Raw genomic sequence first — 18306 nt, 5'->3', positions numbered from 1 at the left:
CAAATTGTACTCGTAAAAAAATGGTATTAAGAGTTCTGAAGTTTGAACTATCATTAAAAGCATGAGTAACACTAATAATTGGACACAATTGAATTTTCCAATTGAAGCTTAAGAATTTTGTTGACTTGATAAACAAGCTTATCCCGCCTAAACAAATACAGGCGCTGTTAATCTGATGAGCCTAAAAATGATTCATCGATTTAATTTGACAGTTTTAGCCTCTCACGAAACTAGTAACCTAGTGTCTATAAACTACACCTTTAGTGGAAAAATCTAATATATTTTAGTGGGGTTGATGTTACTATTACAATTAGGAGTGTAGTACGTTTAAAGGTGAATTTTGCTGATTTATGTGTTGAAAAAATTGTCGCTGAAAACTAAGATTCGCAATTTGTAATAATTAAATACTGTGAATCTGAAATATATGTTACAAGTAGGTATAACTGAATAATACCATAGAGAGAAGAGAGAATAGCCTAGGCCTATGTTGTCTTTCCTCATTATTATACTTTAATAGAAATAATGTTTCAATTTCTACATCCATATGAGATGATTTTCGTCCTTAGTTTCCTTACATGACTGCTCTGGAAATCCTTCCAATTTCCCTCTCCTTCTCAACAAAATGCATCAGCTGTAATGTGTCATGACATTACATTCATCTATACTGTCTACTCACCCTAAAAAGTAGATGAAAATCGTCAGGACTGAGAAGGACTAAGGACTCATCAAGAGAATAGAGATTGAACGGAGTCAGAGCAATTAGGGCCTCATCCTTGAAGGCAGACTTCAAGATAGTGATTTGTCGACGTCTATCGAATTTTCAGGTTTTGCTTGGAAATCAGTGGAAAAGTGTTCATAAATCATAGTGGAAAGGCTACTCACATCATGATATTTGATCGGGCCATAGAGAGTGGTTGATGTGGTGTCCGTGTAGTCCGATTGTGTTGTCCACATACTCCGGTCATCCACCTGAAAAGTCATACACAATTAACAAAAATGACTGGAAAAATTTATATCATGACTGAAGAAAATTTTTGTTTTAATAGACTGATGACAGATGAAAGTGTACAAGGCTGGTCATGTATGTAAATTCATGAATTATTGATACTCCATAATTTTTCCAAAAAATATTATGAAATGAAAAGTTGAAGATTTGAAAAATTGGTTTAGTACTATTTTTATAATTAAACATCAAAATGAATCAAACATCATCATGTCAATATGAATTTCACAGTTTTTCTTCAGAATTATCAAATTTAAATATGCTTGGGACACAGTTACTTCAGTTATAGGTATAATAGAACTAATTACTTTAAATAACTGAATATTCTGTTCTCTCTGGCTGTTTATCAATGAAGAATAGCGGAAGCTTCATTTGTTGCCCAGAAAGATTTTATATCATTGATTTATTCAAAGAGATGCTTCACATTTTATGAGCGAGCTCACCGCTCGCCGTCGCGATTTATCAAGCCGGCTCTAATAAGTGCTCAGATTTAGAGCTCGCCAGACAAGTTCGACAAAAGGCAAAATATTTCCCAGGACAGTCACAATCGATACTTTCTCTCTCACTCCACCGCTTCACTGCTCGTAACTCTGTCTCTCTTCATTTTCCGCTCCGACTTGCACCTAGCGTCTGTCAGATTCACTTTAATATGTCAGCAGTTCGTATGAATATCAACATAGATGCTTTCATTCAACGAACGCTGACAGAGAATCGCACCCTCGCCGCCTCCATTCAGCAGCGGTGCTGGCAATCTCTGCAAAACTGCTCATCCTCCTCATAGTGAGATTCACCTCATTCTGGCAGCATTGATTTGAAGGGCAGCATCGATGTTGTTCATGGGTAATGCTGACAGTTGGAAGGAAATTTCACTGTACTCCTATTGGTGGATAGGACAGGACGCGTTTCACGATTAACCGGCCGAGCAAAAATACAGCCAAGCGAAAAATTAATGTTCCTTCTCGCAGCTCGCTGTTCGGATGCTCGAGCCACCAATGGTCAGCTCCCCCAACTTGAGCTGTCGAAAACTGTTGTTAATAGTTGAAAACATGCGCTTTTTGACACTTGGCTTGCCAAAATTAATCGAAATCTAGCGGTGCTAGGCCGGATTTTCGGCAACTGAGAATCTTAAGATAATAGCTAAAAAACAATAGGGCTATAATTATTTTGTCTTTTGAAGTTGACAAAAATCTAGTGGTCGATCTGGTTTGGACAATAGACAATAGAATGAAATAAACGAGAATATGTAATAGAATAGAATGTATGGGTTTGGAAAGCTCCAAACTTGAAACCATCACTGATGAGCATGTTCGAGTGAGAAATCGATTTTATTGTTATTGTTACCAGTATCGTTTTTCAAATAAGAATAATCTGTGTGAAATTTTTCCAAAAATCTTTGGAAGTAACTTTTTCTTATGGTACATTATCTACTCATAATAGTGCAGGCGCTAGCTTACATTGAGCATACATGAGAGAGGCAGAGATTTGACTGTCCTGCAGTTACTATTCATAGTACAGCTTTAACTTTTCTCTAAATATTATCCACATATAACTGGCTTTCAATATGGTCCTCTACATTTCCACGATAAACCCTGCAAAAAATAAAATATCTCGAAAAATGTATTTTTTTATTATGGACTTTTTTTATTTCTCGAATATTTAAGTCGTTAGCCATGAACCATCTTGGTAGGAATCCTAGTGTTTCTCAATCGATAAAAATTAATATTTCATTAAGAGTGAATAATTATTCAATTTAGTTTAATTATGACTTTGGAATTGCGAAAGTCAAGTAATGGAGTTAGTTAAACAAAAATAATATACCCCATACTAGCAGGGTACCCGTGCTTCGCTACGGGAATTAAATGATCAGATTATTTTTGTGAAATATTTATAACCTGAATTCTACCAAAGCCGTTATAATCGTTTTTGAGATCCACCATACAAACAAAAATTGCTTGCTGAATAGAACTTGAATAATAAATCAATATAGTCTCGTAACTGTCATAGAATTTTGTATCCGAAAAGGTGCTCTCCCTCGATGAAAATGTTATTATATATAGGACCGTTTCAAGTTTCATTCAAATACTTTTCTATAATAATACTTAGTTACCCAAAAATCGTTGTCAGTAAGTGTGATGATTAGTTGCGTTGCTATCACCTCAGTTTGAACAACACATTCAACTGCGTATTTTAAAAATCAGAGGTTGGCAGTACTGTTCTGCCTAGTAAAAACTGTCTGAGTTTGTTCCGTAATTAATTTGCTTTTGAAGGTGTTTTTAAATTGAATCTCCATAATTCGATATTCATGTGAGGTAGTTTGTGAGTTGGTGAATTTGTGAAGTTGATATTTTGGTGTGAATTACCTGTTTTGTTACTGTTAAGTTCTAATTTGTGTTTGTAACCTAAAACTGTTTACCGGTTCTGCACGGTGAGAATAGCTGCATTTTTATTATCTACTCATCAACTCAAGACACGTTTGTTAAGTGTTGTCTTTGAATTTGTCAACTGTTGCCTTCGTACTGTGCACGTTTCAATCCATTGTTTTTGAGCAGGAAACTAGATCAGCTGGTCGTACACTGACACTGTTGCCACGGCAACGGTCCAACTACTGAACTGTTGATCGAATGACTCTGATCACTCAGCACTTATCTATAGAGATAACTACTGATAAGAAATCAGCTGTTTTTGAAAGTTCTTCCACAACTGACCTTCCGTTCGTTTGTCATCGATAGTTTTTTTTTTTGTTTTTTCCTTCCAATAATTTTCCTCTTCCTTGTTTCCTCATTCTTTATCAGGAGCTTCCAATTATTCTTGCTTTGACTGCTCTCTTAGCTTACTTAATACTTTTTCCTTCAATTAGTTCCATCATTATCCTCCATTATGTCGTTGAATAGAGTGAACAGGATCACCCGGTCTGGCCGGTATAATCTGATTCAAGATATGGATAACGAAATTGAGAGTTTAAGAGAGGGTCTCGTAAACAGGGAGGTGATTGATATTGCTATTGATTTGCATGCTGCTCTTGTTGTAATTAGCAATGAATACTCCAGTGAAGCTATTATTGACTTTGTTCCCATCATGACTTCTCTTTTAAATAAATATGACGTTTCCTTGAAGGATAATTCCGAATTGACTAATTTACTAAATGATGTAAATTTCGAGAAGGAGTCTCTAATTGAAAAATTGAGGATAGAAAGAGAGAATAGAGCTATGATAGTCGAAGAATCGTTATCTAGTGAAAAACAAATTGAGAGTGAAATTTGTGCTTTGAAACTTAAAATCAGGGACATGAAGGAAGAACTACGATTGCTGCAGTTGGAAATGAGATCAAAGGATGAATTAAATTGTTAGAGGCTGATTCTAGAAGAATTTCATCAATTGTTAATACTGATGGAATGATTCCTAGTGCTAGAATCCCACTGGATTCTGATGATCTCGATTCATTACGCCTCGATCTTTTTCCAAAGTGGTACACGCATCTATTCCCAATCCGGTTATCACAAGTAGGCTAATTGTTTCTCATCTCTCAATAATGATGAATCCTTATCTTCACCGATGGAGTCTGTACAGCGCAATTTCAGAGTAAGAGCTCAGGTTCATAGATCTGCCTCTATATCACAAAATAAAGTCAAATCTTTTTCTCGAAAAAAAGGAAAAGTGGTTATCTTGTCAGATAGCCAAGGGAGAGAAATGTTTAGGTATTTGAATGGGATGGATGATTTAGATATTGTGTATGTTCATTGCCTGCCTAGTGCAAAGTTGAAACAAGTAGTAGAGAGAGGTATGTGTTTCATAAAAGATCTAAAACAGTGTGATTGCGTGATTATAATGGCAGGGTCGAATGACTTCGATAGATTCGAGCCTGGTCATCTCACCGTGATGCAGGCAATGGATTTACTTGAAGCGGCTGATATTAACACAAATATATTGGTAAGTGCCATACCATACCGCTATGACATACCTTTTGTGAATGACGGCATTTGTTTCACAACTCATCAATCCAAAATCGCTTAATAAATTGTAAGGGAAGGTCGACATTGAACTTGTGTGATGTGAGCTGTACCCTAATGCGTAATCATTTCACCAAACATGGCCAACATTACAGGATGTCAGCTAAGAGAGTGCAGGGAAGGGCGATGAGTCAACATCTGAGGTAGGCTTGTGTATCCACAAGCAGATTGTGAGTGACTGCTCTGTGACTGTAATGAGTGAATCCGATAGTAGACAGTCGGACTTTACTTCCCAAAAATGACTGATTCTCCGATCTTTCAAAATTTGGGATCCTGTCCTATCACTCCAGATTCGCCCTATTACACTACTGTATCTGACTCATATGCTGATATCAGTAATAGTCGTCCAGCTGAAGAGGAGATTCCAGTCGCGGTGTCAACGAGAATACATTTTTTAGAAAACATTTAGTCAAAAGAGAAAGATTTCTTGCATGTATCAACTTGAAAAAACGTAGTGCCTCGCATGTTACAAGGCATAAAGTTCCATTCATATCTGATTTGCCGGTGAGCACCAACGTCAATGTCAATTTATTTCTCTGGAACTGTCAGGGCTTATGTAATAAGTTGGAATTAATTGAAACGCAGGCACAGAATGATGAGTTTCATGTAATCTGTCTCACTGAGCACTGGCTGTTGCAAGAGGAGCTAGAACTCATGAAATTACGTGGATTTGTACTAGGTGGTTCCAGTTGCAGGCCCACTATGAACCGTGGTGGTTCAGCCATTTTTGTTAATGATAAGTTGTCCTGGGAAGTAGTCCTAATCATCTGTAATTTGTCTGTGATAAATTTTTTTGAAATTTGTGCTATACTGTTAAGTAGTACAAAAAAAGGAAGAACCATTGTAGTATGTATTTACAGAATTCCTGACTCCAGTAACATAGTTCTGTTTCTGGGAAAACTTGACGAAATGCTTCATATTGTGTCTGATATGAAGTGTGAAATATTAATTTGTGCAGACTTCAATATTAATTTTAATGATGATCAAAATCCATTACGAAAGATTTACTGAATATGTTTGCCTGTTATGGTTTGCACACCATGATAAAAAATGAAATTACTGGGCCTAATTTTTATAATAACTCAGGTACTTGTATTGATAATATCATCACGTCAATCCACCCGTCCAGGTGGAAAGCTGTAGTTTCACCGCAAACTGCCTCTGATCACCACGCAGTTACTGCGTCAATTAACTTGGACACAAACTTAAAATGTTCAAGTAGTTCACAGCTTACTACTATAAGAGCTAATAATTATCAAGATGTCGCTCAGTTTGAAGATAAGTTTTCGTTGTTTTTCTATATGTTTTTATTCTATGTTAATAGTTCATTTCCTGTTAAAAGAATTAAGCCAAAGCAGCGTTATTTTTCTAGTAAAGATTGGTACACAGATGAATTGATTACTATGAGAGAGACCTGTTTATATTTTTATGATCTAGTCAAATGTTTTAATATGGATGTACACAAAGATATTTATAAGAAAGTCAGATATTTGTATAATAAGCAAGTCAAGCAAGCAAAATTTAATTTTCATAACAATCTAGTCAATAATACATGTAACAAACCAAGGTTAATGTGGAAAGTTATTAGAGAAAATTTATTGCTAAACAGTACGTCTACTTCGCATAAGAAAAATGTAAACTTAAATTCTGAAAATTTCAATTCGTATTATGTTGATAGCATAGCTGATGTTTTGGCTGGAATACCAAGCAGCATTAACACAGTCTCTCACTATTTGAAAAAAGTAAGAAGAATAGGACCATCTTTTTCGTTCCATCATGTGACTATGGAACAAGTGTTTTTACTTTCCTTGCCCTATTACCATAGGTAAGGAAAGTATTGCTTTCCGAAAAAAATTAAGGTACCCCAATTTCTAAATTTCTATACGTTTCAAGGTCCCCTGAGTCCAAAAAACTGGTTTTTGGGTATTGGTCTGTATGTGTGTGTGTGTGTGTGTGTGTGTGTGTGTGTGTGTGTGTGTGTGTGTGTGTGTGTGTGTGTGTGTGTGTGTGTGTGTGTGTGTGTGTGTGTGTGTGTGTGTGTATGAGTGTATGTGCGTCTGTGTACACGATATCTCATCTCCCAATTAACGGAAAGACTTGAAATTTGGAACTTAAGGTCCTTTCACTATAAGGATCCGACACGAACAATTTCGATCAAATGCAATTCAAGATGGCGGCTAAAATGGCGAAAATGTTGTCAAAAACAGGGTTTTTCGTGATTTTCTCGGAAACGGCTCCAACGATTTTGATCAAATTCATACCCAAAATAGTAATCGATAAGCTCTATCAACTGCCACAAGTCCCATATCTGTGAAAATTTCAGGAGCTCCGCCCCATTAATGCAGATAGATTCCCAATTATCAGGCTTCAGATACAATTGAAACAAAAAAAATCAAGTGGAGTAGATTGAGCATGAAAATCTCTACAATTAACGTTCAGTAACATTTTCACCTAAAATTGAAAATAAGCTTTAAATTCGAGGAAATGTGATTATTCAATTGCAAATTATTGTTGATTCTATTAAATAATTCACTATGAAGAGATAGCAGACCTCATGTGTGTGTCCAGCGTTATTGCCCTGTCACCAGCTGGCTCAAATCTTTGAAGCCTGTTAAAACTGGAGTGCCGCAAGGTTCTATCTTAGGACCCTTATTATTCATAATATATATGAATGACCTGCCAGGGAACATTGAGGATGAGAGTACAAAATGCGGATGATGTATGTCCAAATGTAATTACTGGTAGCGAAATGAAAGAAACTGTTCTAGAAGAGAAGGTGAATCTTGTGTCAGATTGGTGTAGAGCTAATAAACTTGCTTTGAATTTAGACAAAACACAGGATTTATCTGTGTCTTATGGAACTCGACATTCACCACATTTAGTCAAATTCCTAGGCTTCAACATACAAAGTAATATGGAGTGGAAGAGTCATGTTGATTGCACTATCCCAAAAGTCACAAAGGGTACTTTTATGCTCAAGAGACTGAAGGAAAAAGTGTCTCAAAAAATCCTAATTACTGTTTACTGTAGCTATGTACACTCTCATCTTTCCTATGGTACGATATTATGGGGAAACTACAATGATGCTAATTCTTTGTTTATTTTACAAAAGAGGGCAATAAGAAATATATGTAAAGTTCCACCCCTTACGCATTGCAAACCTCTTTTCATTGAGCTTAGAATTATGTGTTTACCCTGTATTTTTATATTTCAATGTTTATTGTTCGTAAAAACCAATGTTATGTTCTTTGCCAGTCATTCTGAAATTCATTTCCACAATACCAGAAGTAAATTGAACCTGAGAAATGAATATTGTCGGTACAAATCCAGTCATGTGAGTTTTAGGGCGTGTGCAATTCGATTCTTTAACCAATTTCCATTAAACATTAGAGACTTGGCTGTGGAAGATTTTAAATTAAGAATTAGAGATTTTCTAATTAGAAACTGCTTTTACAATCTGGATGAATATTTTAGCTTTAATATGAATAATTTTTAAATTGTGATGAAATTGTGATATTATGTACATGTATAACAATGATTGTATTTTTATGACGTGGCCTATACTTATTTATACTTGTCGTTGGCAATAAATGGATTGGATTTGATTTGATTTGAAGTTAGCGATGCCTTATGGTGTCACCCAGTTGCTCTTATGCACTCATCTTGACATCAGGGAATATTTTTAATATTGAATCATGCAATGTTTTCAAATTATATTGCTAAATGTTATAACCACAGCTTTTAGTTTTCTCTCTTCCTCTCTTTAGTTTTCAACAAACGATGGAAATTTCTGTTTCAATAAGCTGCAACTTGGATGATCAATTTTTCCTCTCAAATTATCTCAGAGATGAGACTCAGCTCAAATTTTTGTATCACGGACCTACTATTTGCTAGGAGCATCTTATGATCTGCCCTCTATCGGTAATAAATAAAGAAATTAGGCCACAGCTTGGCATGAAGATTATTGTGTCCAATCATTTGAATTAATTATTGATGTGTTGGAAGTGCTCTGTAGAATAGTAGCCAAATTGCAGCGTATTTTGTGGAATATTGGGCGGGGCTTAAGATTCGACCTCGACTTTATCCATTGGCAATTAATATTTCTCATTGGCAGTTACCAAATTAGCAGTGATCATGTTATTTTTGCTTTTGATTGATGCAATTGAAAATAGAATTCCAAATCATGTTCATTTGGATTTGGTTGACCCTAGTATCCATGGATCTCTTGCTTATTCTGGAATTTCTGGCATAGCCTATCGCTTAATTAAGCTGGTTCATACCGAAGTTATTGACAAAATGTTGATAACTTAATCCTTATGGATTCTATTAGATGGATGGAACTCGGCTAACTCATATGTTCATCAAATGTTTACATGTTGTTAATAACTTTGGTGTAAACGCAGCTTTACTCTTCGTTTCACTCATTCAAAAGTGTAAAAGCAGCCAATCCACTGATTCTTTCTTTCATGGAAGTCCATTTATATATAAGAGTCCATTCATAATAATTAGTCTAACATTCAATGTGGCTGATTTCTCATGTCCTAAACTTTACTACCATAAATATTAAAGTGGGAATTTTCAAGTGGACATTTTAATGTTAATTTGAATAATTCTGAATAGAGTTTATTCAATCACTTTGATTATTGACTACCATTATATGATTTCTTTCTTTAATCTTAGCTTGAAACCAAAAGCTTAAGGATGGAAATTTGAATGTAAATTAACATGTAACTTAATTTAATTTCCATCTCAATTGAGGAATTTAGTATTTACTTGTGATTCATTAATATAAATATGAATGGTTTGTCTTGTGTCATGTAATGTCTTGTGTCAATATCGGGGACCGAGCTTCGCTCTGGAGTACAAAAGCATAAGAAATTTATTACGAAAGAAGAAATTATAATATCATTCATAGTTCATACAGAAATGTTCTATCTAATCACAGTTAATTGAGATTAATTCCCACAGGAATGCAAAAATTTCCCTCACAAAGACCCGGTTGCACAAAAGCCGGTTGAATTTTAATCCTGATTAATTTCACGTGAACCAATCAGAGAAGACCATTTCAAAAAGATGGATCCACTCGAATTTATCAGGATTGAATATAATCCGGCTTTTTTGCAACCGGCACTAAGTTCCTGATTGAATGATTACAAAAGTTCAACAGCTGAGTCATAATTTTGACACAGTCCCACACACATGAAATAGCTCACTCACTTCCATCATCAACAGACGAATTAATTATTGATGTGTTGGAAGTGCTCTGTAGAATAGTAGCCAAATTGCAGCGTATTTTGTGGAATATTGGGCGGGGCTTAAGATTCGACCTCGACTTTATCCATTGGCAATTAATATTTCTCATTGGCAGTTACCAAATTAGCAGTGATCATGTTATTTTTGCTTTTGATTGATGCAATTGAAAATAGAATTCCAAATCATGTTCATTTGGATTTGGTTGACCCTAGTATCCATGGATCTCTTGCTTATTCTGGAATTTCTGGCATAGCCTATCGCTTAATTAAGCTGGTTCATACCGAAGTTATTGACAAAATGTTGATAACTTAATCCTTATGGATTCTATTAGATGGATGGAACTCGGCTAACTCATATGTTCATCAAATGTTTACATGTTGTTAATAACTTTGGTGTAAACGCAGCTTTACTCTTCGTTTCACTCATTCAAAAGTGTAAAAGCAGCCAATCCACTGATTCTTTCTTTCATGGAAGTCCATTTATATATAAGAGTCCATTCATAATAATTAGTCTAACATTCAATGTGGCTGATTTCTCATGTCCTAAACTTTACTACCATAAATATTAAAGTGGGAATTTTCAAGTGGACATTTTTATGTTAATTTGAATAATTCTGAATAGAGTTTATTCAATCACTTTGATTATTGACTACCATTATATGATTTCTTCCTTTAATCTTAGCTTGAAACCAAAAGCTTAAGGATGGAAATTTGAATGTAAATTAACATGTAACTTAATTTAGTTTCCATCTCAATTGAGGAATTTAGTATTTACTTGTGATTCATTAATATAAATATGAATGGTTTGTCTTGTGTCATGTAATGTCTTGTGTCAATATCGGGGACCGAGCTTCGCTCTGGAGTACAAAAGCATAAGAAATTTATTACGAAAGAAGAAATTATAATATCATTCATAGTTCATACAGAAATGTTCTATCTAATCACAGTTAATTGAGATTAATTCCCACAGGAATGCAAAAATTTCCCTCACAAAGACCCGGTTGCACAAAAGCCGGTTGAATTTTAATCCTGATTAATTTCACGTGAACCAATCAGAGAAGACCATTTCAAAAAGATGGATCCACTCGAATTTATCAGGATTGAATATAATCCGGCTTTTTTGCAACCGGCACTAAGTTCCTGATTGAATGATTACAAAAGTTCAACAGCTGAGTCATAATTTTGACACAGTCCCACACACATGAAATAGCTCACTCACTTCCATTATCAACAGACGAAATAATTATTATCAGCTGTTTTTCCAAGGATGAATAATAATTATCCTTTCAATGTCCTTCAGAGAGTTTTCCCAGGGGTGAGACCTAGTGCAATCGAATTTTTATATTATTAACCTACTATGCTCTGAATTTCGTGAGAATCGTTAGAGCCGTTTTCGAGATTCGGTGAAATACAAACATATATAAACATCTAAATATCTCAACATCCAAATATCTGAACATCTGAACATCTAAACAGCTGAACATTTAAACATATAAACAGAAATTGCTCGTTTAAAAGTATAGGATCAAAGGAAATAAGGACCAGCTGATGGAATATTATGTTTTTTTCTATATAGTTTTTAGCTGATTTTGAAACATGAAAATATCAGGTACTGGACCTGATTCAAACCATGTGTCAGCATTATTTGAATGGGGAGCATTGATGCTATTAATGAGGTATACTGACAGTTTCAAGTGAATATCAACGAACTGTTTTGCATATTCTCCAATATTTTTTTGTCATACTTACTCAATTGGAGCTGTTTTCCATGCATTAAATCAAGCCGGTAAACAGCTGTTTGCAGAACAAGAAAACATGTGATTTTCATTACAGCATACTATACTGTAAAGAGATAATACGTTCTCTTTACAGTCGAGTATGTTAGGACTGAGTCCTAATAACATCTGAGTAATTAATATACTAACGCAAATAATTGAAGAACTCATTTAAGGAGTTTCAAGTTATAAGAACTCATCTGGAATCTTATAATTTAGACCTTTATTATTTTATTTGAGCTCGAAGGGTATGTCTGTTAAGAACTAGGCGCTACGGGCTAGGTCATGTTTATAGAATGCAGTAGCTCGAGCAGCAGCAGGTAATGGTTTCTGTTTCTCTGCAATATTATTCTTTCTCAGATAAGTATGACAAAAAATATTGTACGTAACTTGTACGGTATCGTATTTACCGCATTCGTATGATAATTCTGCCCTCAACTACGTTTCGGGCAGAAACAATCATACTTTTGCGGTAAATTATCGTTACCGGACTTGTTACGTAAAGTACAAGTTTATATCGAAAGCTACCTTCTATTTTCTTTGGTAAAACAATCAATGTTTGGGAATAATTGATTCATGGGAAAAGCGCCTTACTTCTATGGAAGATATTTTTACATTAGGAAAAGCAGCAACAGCTATTTGGCCGTTTTAATAAATAACCCCTTTCTTTCGTCAAGTTAAATTCTGGCCGAATTTCCTCATTCTTTGCTCACAGATTCCACAACGGACACTTCTGAAGTTTTAAAAATACCCTCCCTTCATCATACTGAATAATTAAAATCTCATCGAAATTGTTTAAGCTGTTCACGCGATCTGTCAGACGATATACAAACAAAATTAGTTTTGATAGAATAGGATCAATTGATAGAACTCCCGTCATAAAAGTTTGTTTTATGAAACATAAAAATTATCTATACTACCAGAAATAGAAATAAAAATATTTATTCTTATATTTATATTCGAATATTTATAAATCTGATTACCCTTTTTAAAATTATTCAATACGACATGTTTCGGCTATAAATAATGCCATTACCAAGTATTAGGAAAATAAATAATAATATAATATTATCAGGAAAAGCTCTGATTGAAGTAGCAGTCCCCAATCAATTTTTCCGCGATAAATGCATTTTAATCTTCAACTTGGTGCCAACCTAACAAAGTTAACTTAACTTAATGCCAACCTGACAAAATTATTAATTTGGTTACCAGTTAACAACACTGTTTCGAAGAGGTACTCTCTCTAGATTATAGTTCAATATTAACAAATGGTATGGACATTTCAATTATAATTAAGAGATTGGAATAAGAAGAATATACATGCTAAAAGACGATCTTTAAACCTTTAAAAACCACCCTTAGAGTTAAAATATCGCCAGAAGATTTCTTAGTGAGTACTTAGGACTTATCTTCTTCTTGTAGTTCCTATCCGTTTCGGATGTTGGCAACCAGCATGGCAAGCCTAATTTTGTCCACAGCCATGCGGAAGAGTTCAGCTGATGTTTTTCCCGTCCATTTTCTAAGGTTATGCAGCCAAGATATTCTTCTCCTTCCAGGACCTCTTTTTCCATCGATTTTTCCTTGGATGATTGTCTGTAGTAAAAAGTATCTGGAGTCGTTCCTCATGATGTGGCCCAGATATTGCAGTTTCCGGATCTTGATAATGTTCATAATTTCCCTTTGTTTATTCATTCTTCTAAGTACCTCTTCATTAGTGACATGTTCAGTCCATGATATCCTTATCATTCTTCGATAAAGTCGCATTTCAAAGGCTTCTATTCTCTTGGATATGTTTTCATTGAGTGTCCAAGATTCTGCTCCATACAAGAAAACAGAAAAGATGTAACATCTCAGAAGTCTCACCTTTGTTTCAAGAGTTAAGATCATGGCTTCTGCAGAGTTTACTCATTTTGTTAAAGGCGGCTGTGTCTTTGGCAATTCGTGATTTGATTTCCTGAGTTGTATCCCAGTTCTCATTTATGCATGTTCCCAGGTATGTGGTGTGTTTAACTCTCTCTATTGGCTGATCGTTGATGAATAGCTGGATGTTGTCAAACTTGTTTTTGCTGATAACCATGATTTTGGTCTTTTGTATGTTCATGTCCAATCCATATTCCTTACTAACTCTTGCTATTTTGTTTATAAGTCGTTGCAATGCTTGTGGGCTATCAGCAAACACGATGGTGTCATCCGCATATCTTATATTACTCAACTTCTTTTCATTTATTGAGATGCCTTCCTCTCCCTCCTCTTCTTCATCCAGTGCTTCTTTGAATATCTGTTCAGAGTAGATGTTGAATAGCAGGGGCGAGAGCACACATCCTTGCCTCACTCCTCGCATTATTTTGACAGTTGTTTCACTGGCAACTCTCATTGTTGCGGACTGACCCCAGTACAAACTACCTATTATATTCAGGTCCCCGTATCAATACCTGTATTCTTTAGTATTTCCATCATTTTGTCATGTTGTACCCGGTCAAATGTCTTAGCATAGTCAATTAAACAGCAGTAGACGTCACAGTCAACATCCCTGCATCTCTGGACAAGGACCTGGACAGCAAAAAGTGCTTCCCTGGTTCCCATTGCCTTGACAAACCCGAACTGGTTCCGAGAGATTTGGTTTTCGCATCGGTTGTGTATTCTGCCATGTATGATTTTAAGAAAGACTTTCAGCAGGTGGCTCATGAGACTTATTGTGCGATACTCTTCACATCGTTTTGCACCTTGTTTCTTTGGCAGTGCAATAAACTCTGAAACTAGCCATTCTTGTGGTATTTTACCTGACTTGTAGATGTTATTGAAAAGGTTGGTGATCTTTTTCAATCCATCCTCGTCCAGAAGTTTCAGGAACTCTACCTGGATGTCGTCTGGTCCCGCTGCTTTGCCTTCTTTGCTCTGCTCTATAGCTGCCCTCACCTCTGATTCAATTATTTCAGGTCCACTCTCTGTATTACTCTGGGGATCTGGGGGATTTTCTCTATTATCTTCAAAAAGGTGCTCCATGTACCTGGTCCACTTCTCTTTTTTCTCCTGCATGTCTACAATGATGTTCCCATTGGCGTCAACTAACTCCCCGAAGTGTATTTTGCTTCCTCGTCCAGTAACTTCCTTCACCTTCCGGTGAACGTTTAAGTTATCATACTTCAACTGCAATGCCTCTATCTCTTCACAGTTCTCCCTCTGTTCCTTCTCTTTAGCTATTCTTATTTCGTTCCTTATGATATTGTTTATCCTCCTGTATTCCATGGTGTTACCCTTGTTCAATCTTCTCTCTTCCATTAGGCTTGATATATCATCCGTCATCCAGGTCTTCCTCTTTCCTCTTTGTCCATGCTCCTTCAGAATAGTCTTCTTAATGTGTGCTACTTTATTTTTCAGGTGATTTAAGTGTTCTCCTACTGGGCTATGCTCTCCAATTTCCGCCATTGCTGCGTTCAACTCCTTCATCACACATTCTTTGATCGTCCCGTTTTTTAACTGTCTGAGGTCAACTTTTGATGTACCAGTCTTCTTAATCTTCTTCATAACCACTTTGAATTTTCCGATGACTGGCATATCTGCTCCTGGGAAGGTTTTCATACTTAAGCAGCTGTTTCTGTATCGCTTGTTGATTAGTACATAGTCTATTTGGTTTCTGACTATCCTCCCAGGTTTATCAAGGGGCGATCTCCATGTGTATAAACGCCGTGGTGGTTGTTTGAACTGTGTGTTGAGAACCAGAAGACCGTGTTCGTCTACAAATTAGGACTTATAAGGAAGCTATATTTCAAGTTTTGTTGCAATCCTTCCAGTAGTTTTCCAGAAATCGTGATCGGTGAGTCAGTGAGTCAGTGAGATAAGAATTTTATAAGTATATAAGATAGAGCACCGTGTAACAGGAGCGGAAATTTTTATCAATTTAAATTTACAGTTGAAGCACAAAAATGATGGAAATTACTCCCATGTGATTTGACTGAATATATTTTATTACAAAGTAAATTCAACTCCAACCAGCTGATTTCTGTAACTACAATTAGGTACTTTTTATCTGGCTGATTGTGTCGGGGTAGTACTTGAATGGAAGTGGAATACGAGTATACGAGATATATTTTTTATTTGTTGGATCAGAAATATTCGGTGATAATACTGTTGGAAATTGATTGAGGGGAGCTCAGTTTAATGAAGGACTCATGAACGGTTCAAATATGAGAGATTGTCAAAGTATATTTGAGTGAAGTCAGGAGCTATTTGTAGAGATTTTTTAGAATAAAAATGCAAAATCAATGACTACTTGAAATTCATGGCTGATTATTGTAACATAGTTTAAATTATCTTAAATTGTATTCGTGCTGATAAGGAAGGACACTGGTTTTTCACATAGAAACTGCTGTACGGGAAATGATCCCATACTTTTTTCATTCAATCACACAAATATGTTATGGAGTCTGTGTTATATCTAGGAAATATGAAGAAAATACCCACAGAAGTAAAAAATTATATCCAATCAGGGAACCTCTCTGTCAAAAGGAAACATTGAAAATTTAATAAATTGACAACCGATCATGCTTTGTAGCAAAGCCTCATTCGATCATCTAAACTCATGGGGGAGTGATTAGAATAGCTAGTTCTCCCAAGGCTTTCCTGAAATGGCTGCTACTATAATCAAATAAATCATCCATCAAAGATATTCTGTTCAAGTATGTTGACATCATTATGGATATCAATGGAAATTGTGAAGAAAGTCAACGAAGGAAATGAAACAAAAATAATGAGAGGTAAGAATGGTTTTCAGAAGCGAATAACCTTCTCACGAGGACATTACATTTTTCTTCAAGACTCTGATGAACACCAGAATCTGCAAAATGTTATCACTGGTCTGGAAGCTAGTGTAGAAGTGTGTGATTCTTTTTTGAATGTGGAAAGAAATAGTAATTCGCTCTCCAACGATTTTTATCTGAACAGATTTGTGGCAGAGTGTAAAAGTGTATTCTCACCTATAGAAAGAAACAGACTGCTGTCATTCTCCACGATGCAATCAGACAAGAAAATCCTAGTCTCAGTTCATTCTAGAACAAAAAGATCTGATCTCTGTATTTTTACCAACTGTTTAAAGATAATTCAGCATTAAAGTTTTAGTGCATCATGCATTTCTACAATAGCCGCAATATTTGTCAACATCTGATGGATATTTGAAAAAAAACGCTTGAACTCACTAGACACATGGAATTGTAAGTGATAAAAGTTGTGGATTCGACTGAATCGCTGAATATCATTGACAAATTCACATAATGGTGACATGGTTCTCCTGAATTCAACTCCTATTTCACTTCTCAAAACTTTCTATACGCTGCAAGATTATAGAAACTTTGTGATAAGAAGAGTTATAAAAATTCTCAATGAAGATGGAGTGATACAAGTGGACATTGTTTTCCATGTATATGGTGAAAATTCAAAAAAAGGTAGTAAACATACTAGAAGTAGCAGAGTAAAAGAGTCACTCCAATATTATGCTATCCAAACAATCAAGACTTAATCTCTAAAGCAGTGGCAGAGATTTATTAATGTGACATGCAATAAGAAACAGTTGATAGAGGCCATCTCAAATATTTGTTGTACACTATTCCAGTTCCTGATGAAAAAAGGTTCATTATTTTAAAAATTGAGTAACGCTTTGTGGATAATCTACGGGAATACGACGAATAAGAAATATCTAGGATGTCACGTAGTTGTAAATGAATATGGATAAGACTCATGTAATATTTTGACAGCTGCTCACGCTTTCTCAGGCAGTGGTACTACCAGTAAATTATATAGACAAAAAAGTAATTCATATTAAGATGAGATCCAAAACATTTCCTTCACTAGAGAAAATAGGTTAGGAGGAACTGTGTAAAGAGGATTCCATAGATTACGAGAGGATATATAAATCTCGAGAAAATGGAGAAACCTGTGTTGACGGCCCATATAGAATTACAATGTTCAATAAATCTTCTTCATAAGGAACATATCAACTCTTCCAGTAACATCTGACAGCTTCAGACTTAACTTATTTTGTACCTGTACACAAACTTATATAAGGAATAATCCATTAGTGGACGATAGCTACGTGTCACGAGCAAACGGGAAATTCACGGAAGCTTGACATTTTATGATGAATAAATTCCATTCCCACCAAAAAAACTAAGATATGAGACGAACATTTTTTTGGAAATTGACTGACCACTACATCAAGTAAGCGTGGCCAGTGTGTAATTAATAATTCAGCCTTCAGCTCATCACAATGAGATAAT

General features: G+C 35.4%; 1 protein-coding gene across 2 annotated transcripts in view; it reads right to left on the bottom strand.

The window, feature by feature from the left end:
• Positions 1–18306, bottom strand: part of LOC111055233 (facilitated trehalose transporter Tret1) — a 210359-nt gene that overhangs the window by 61174 nt on the left and 130879 nt on the right. Inside the window, exon 4 of one of the 2 annotated variants that reach the window (XM_039422505.1) lies at positions 883–969. In XM_039422505.1, the coding sequence (XP_039278439.1) occupies positions 883–969 (87 nt within the window). Of the gene's footprint in view, positions 1–882; positions 970–18306 lie in introns of those variants that run through there. The other variant, XM_022342407.2, reaches the window with a different exon arrangement.

Source organism: Nilaparvata lugens, chromosome 2, assembly GCF_014356525.2.
Source record: "Nilaparvata lugens isolate BPH chromosome 2, ASM1435652v1, whole genome shotgun sequence".
Classification (NCBI taxonomy): Eukaryota; Metazoa; Arthropoda; class Insecta; order Hemiptera; family Delphacidae; genus Nilaparvata; species Nilaparvata lugens.
Note: the sequence above shows the minus strand (reverse complement) of the source record. Positions and strands in the feature narration are given on the sequence as shown.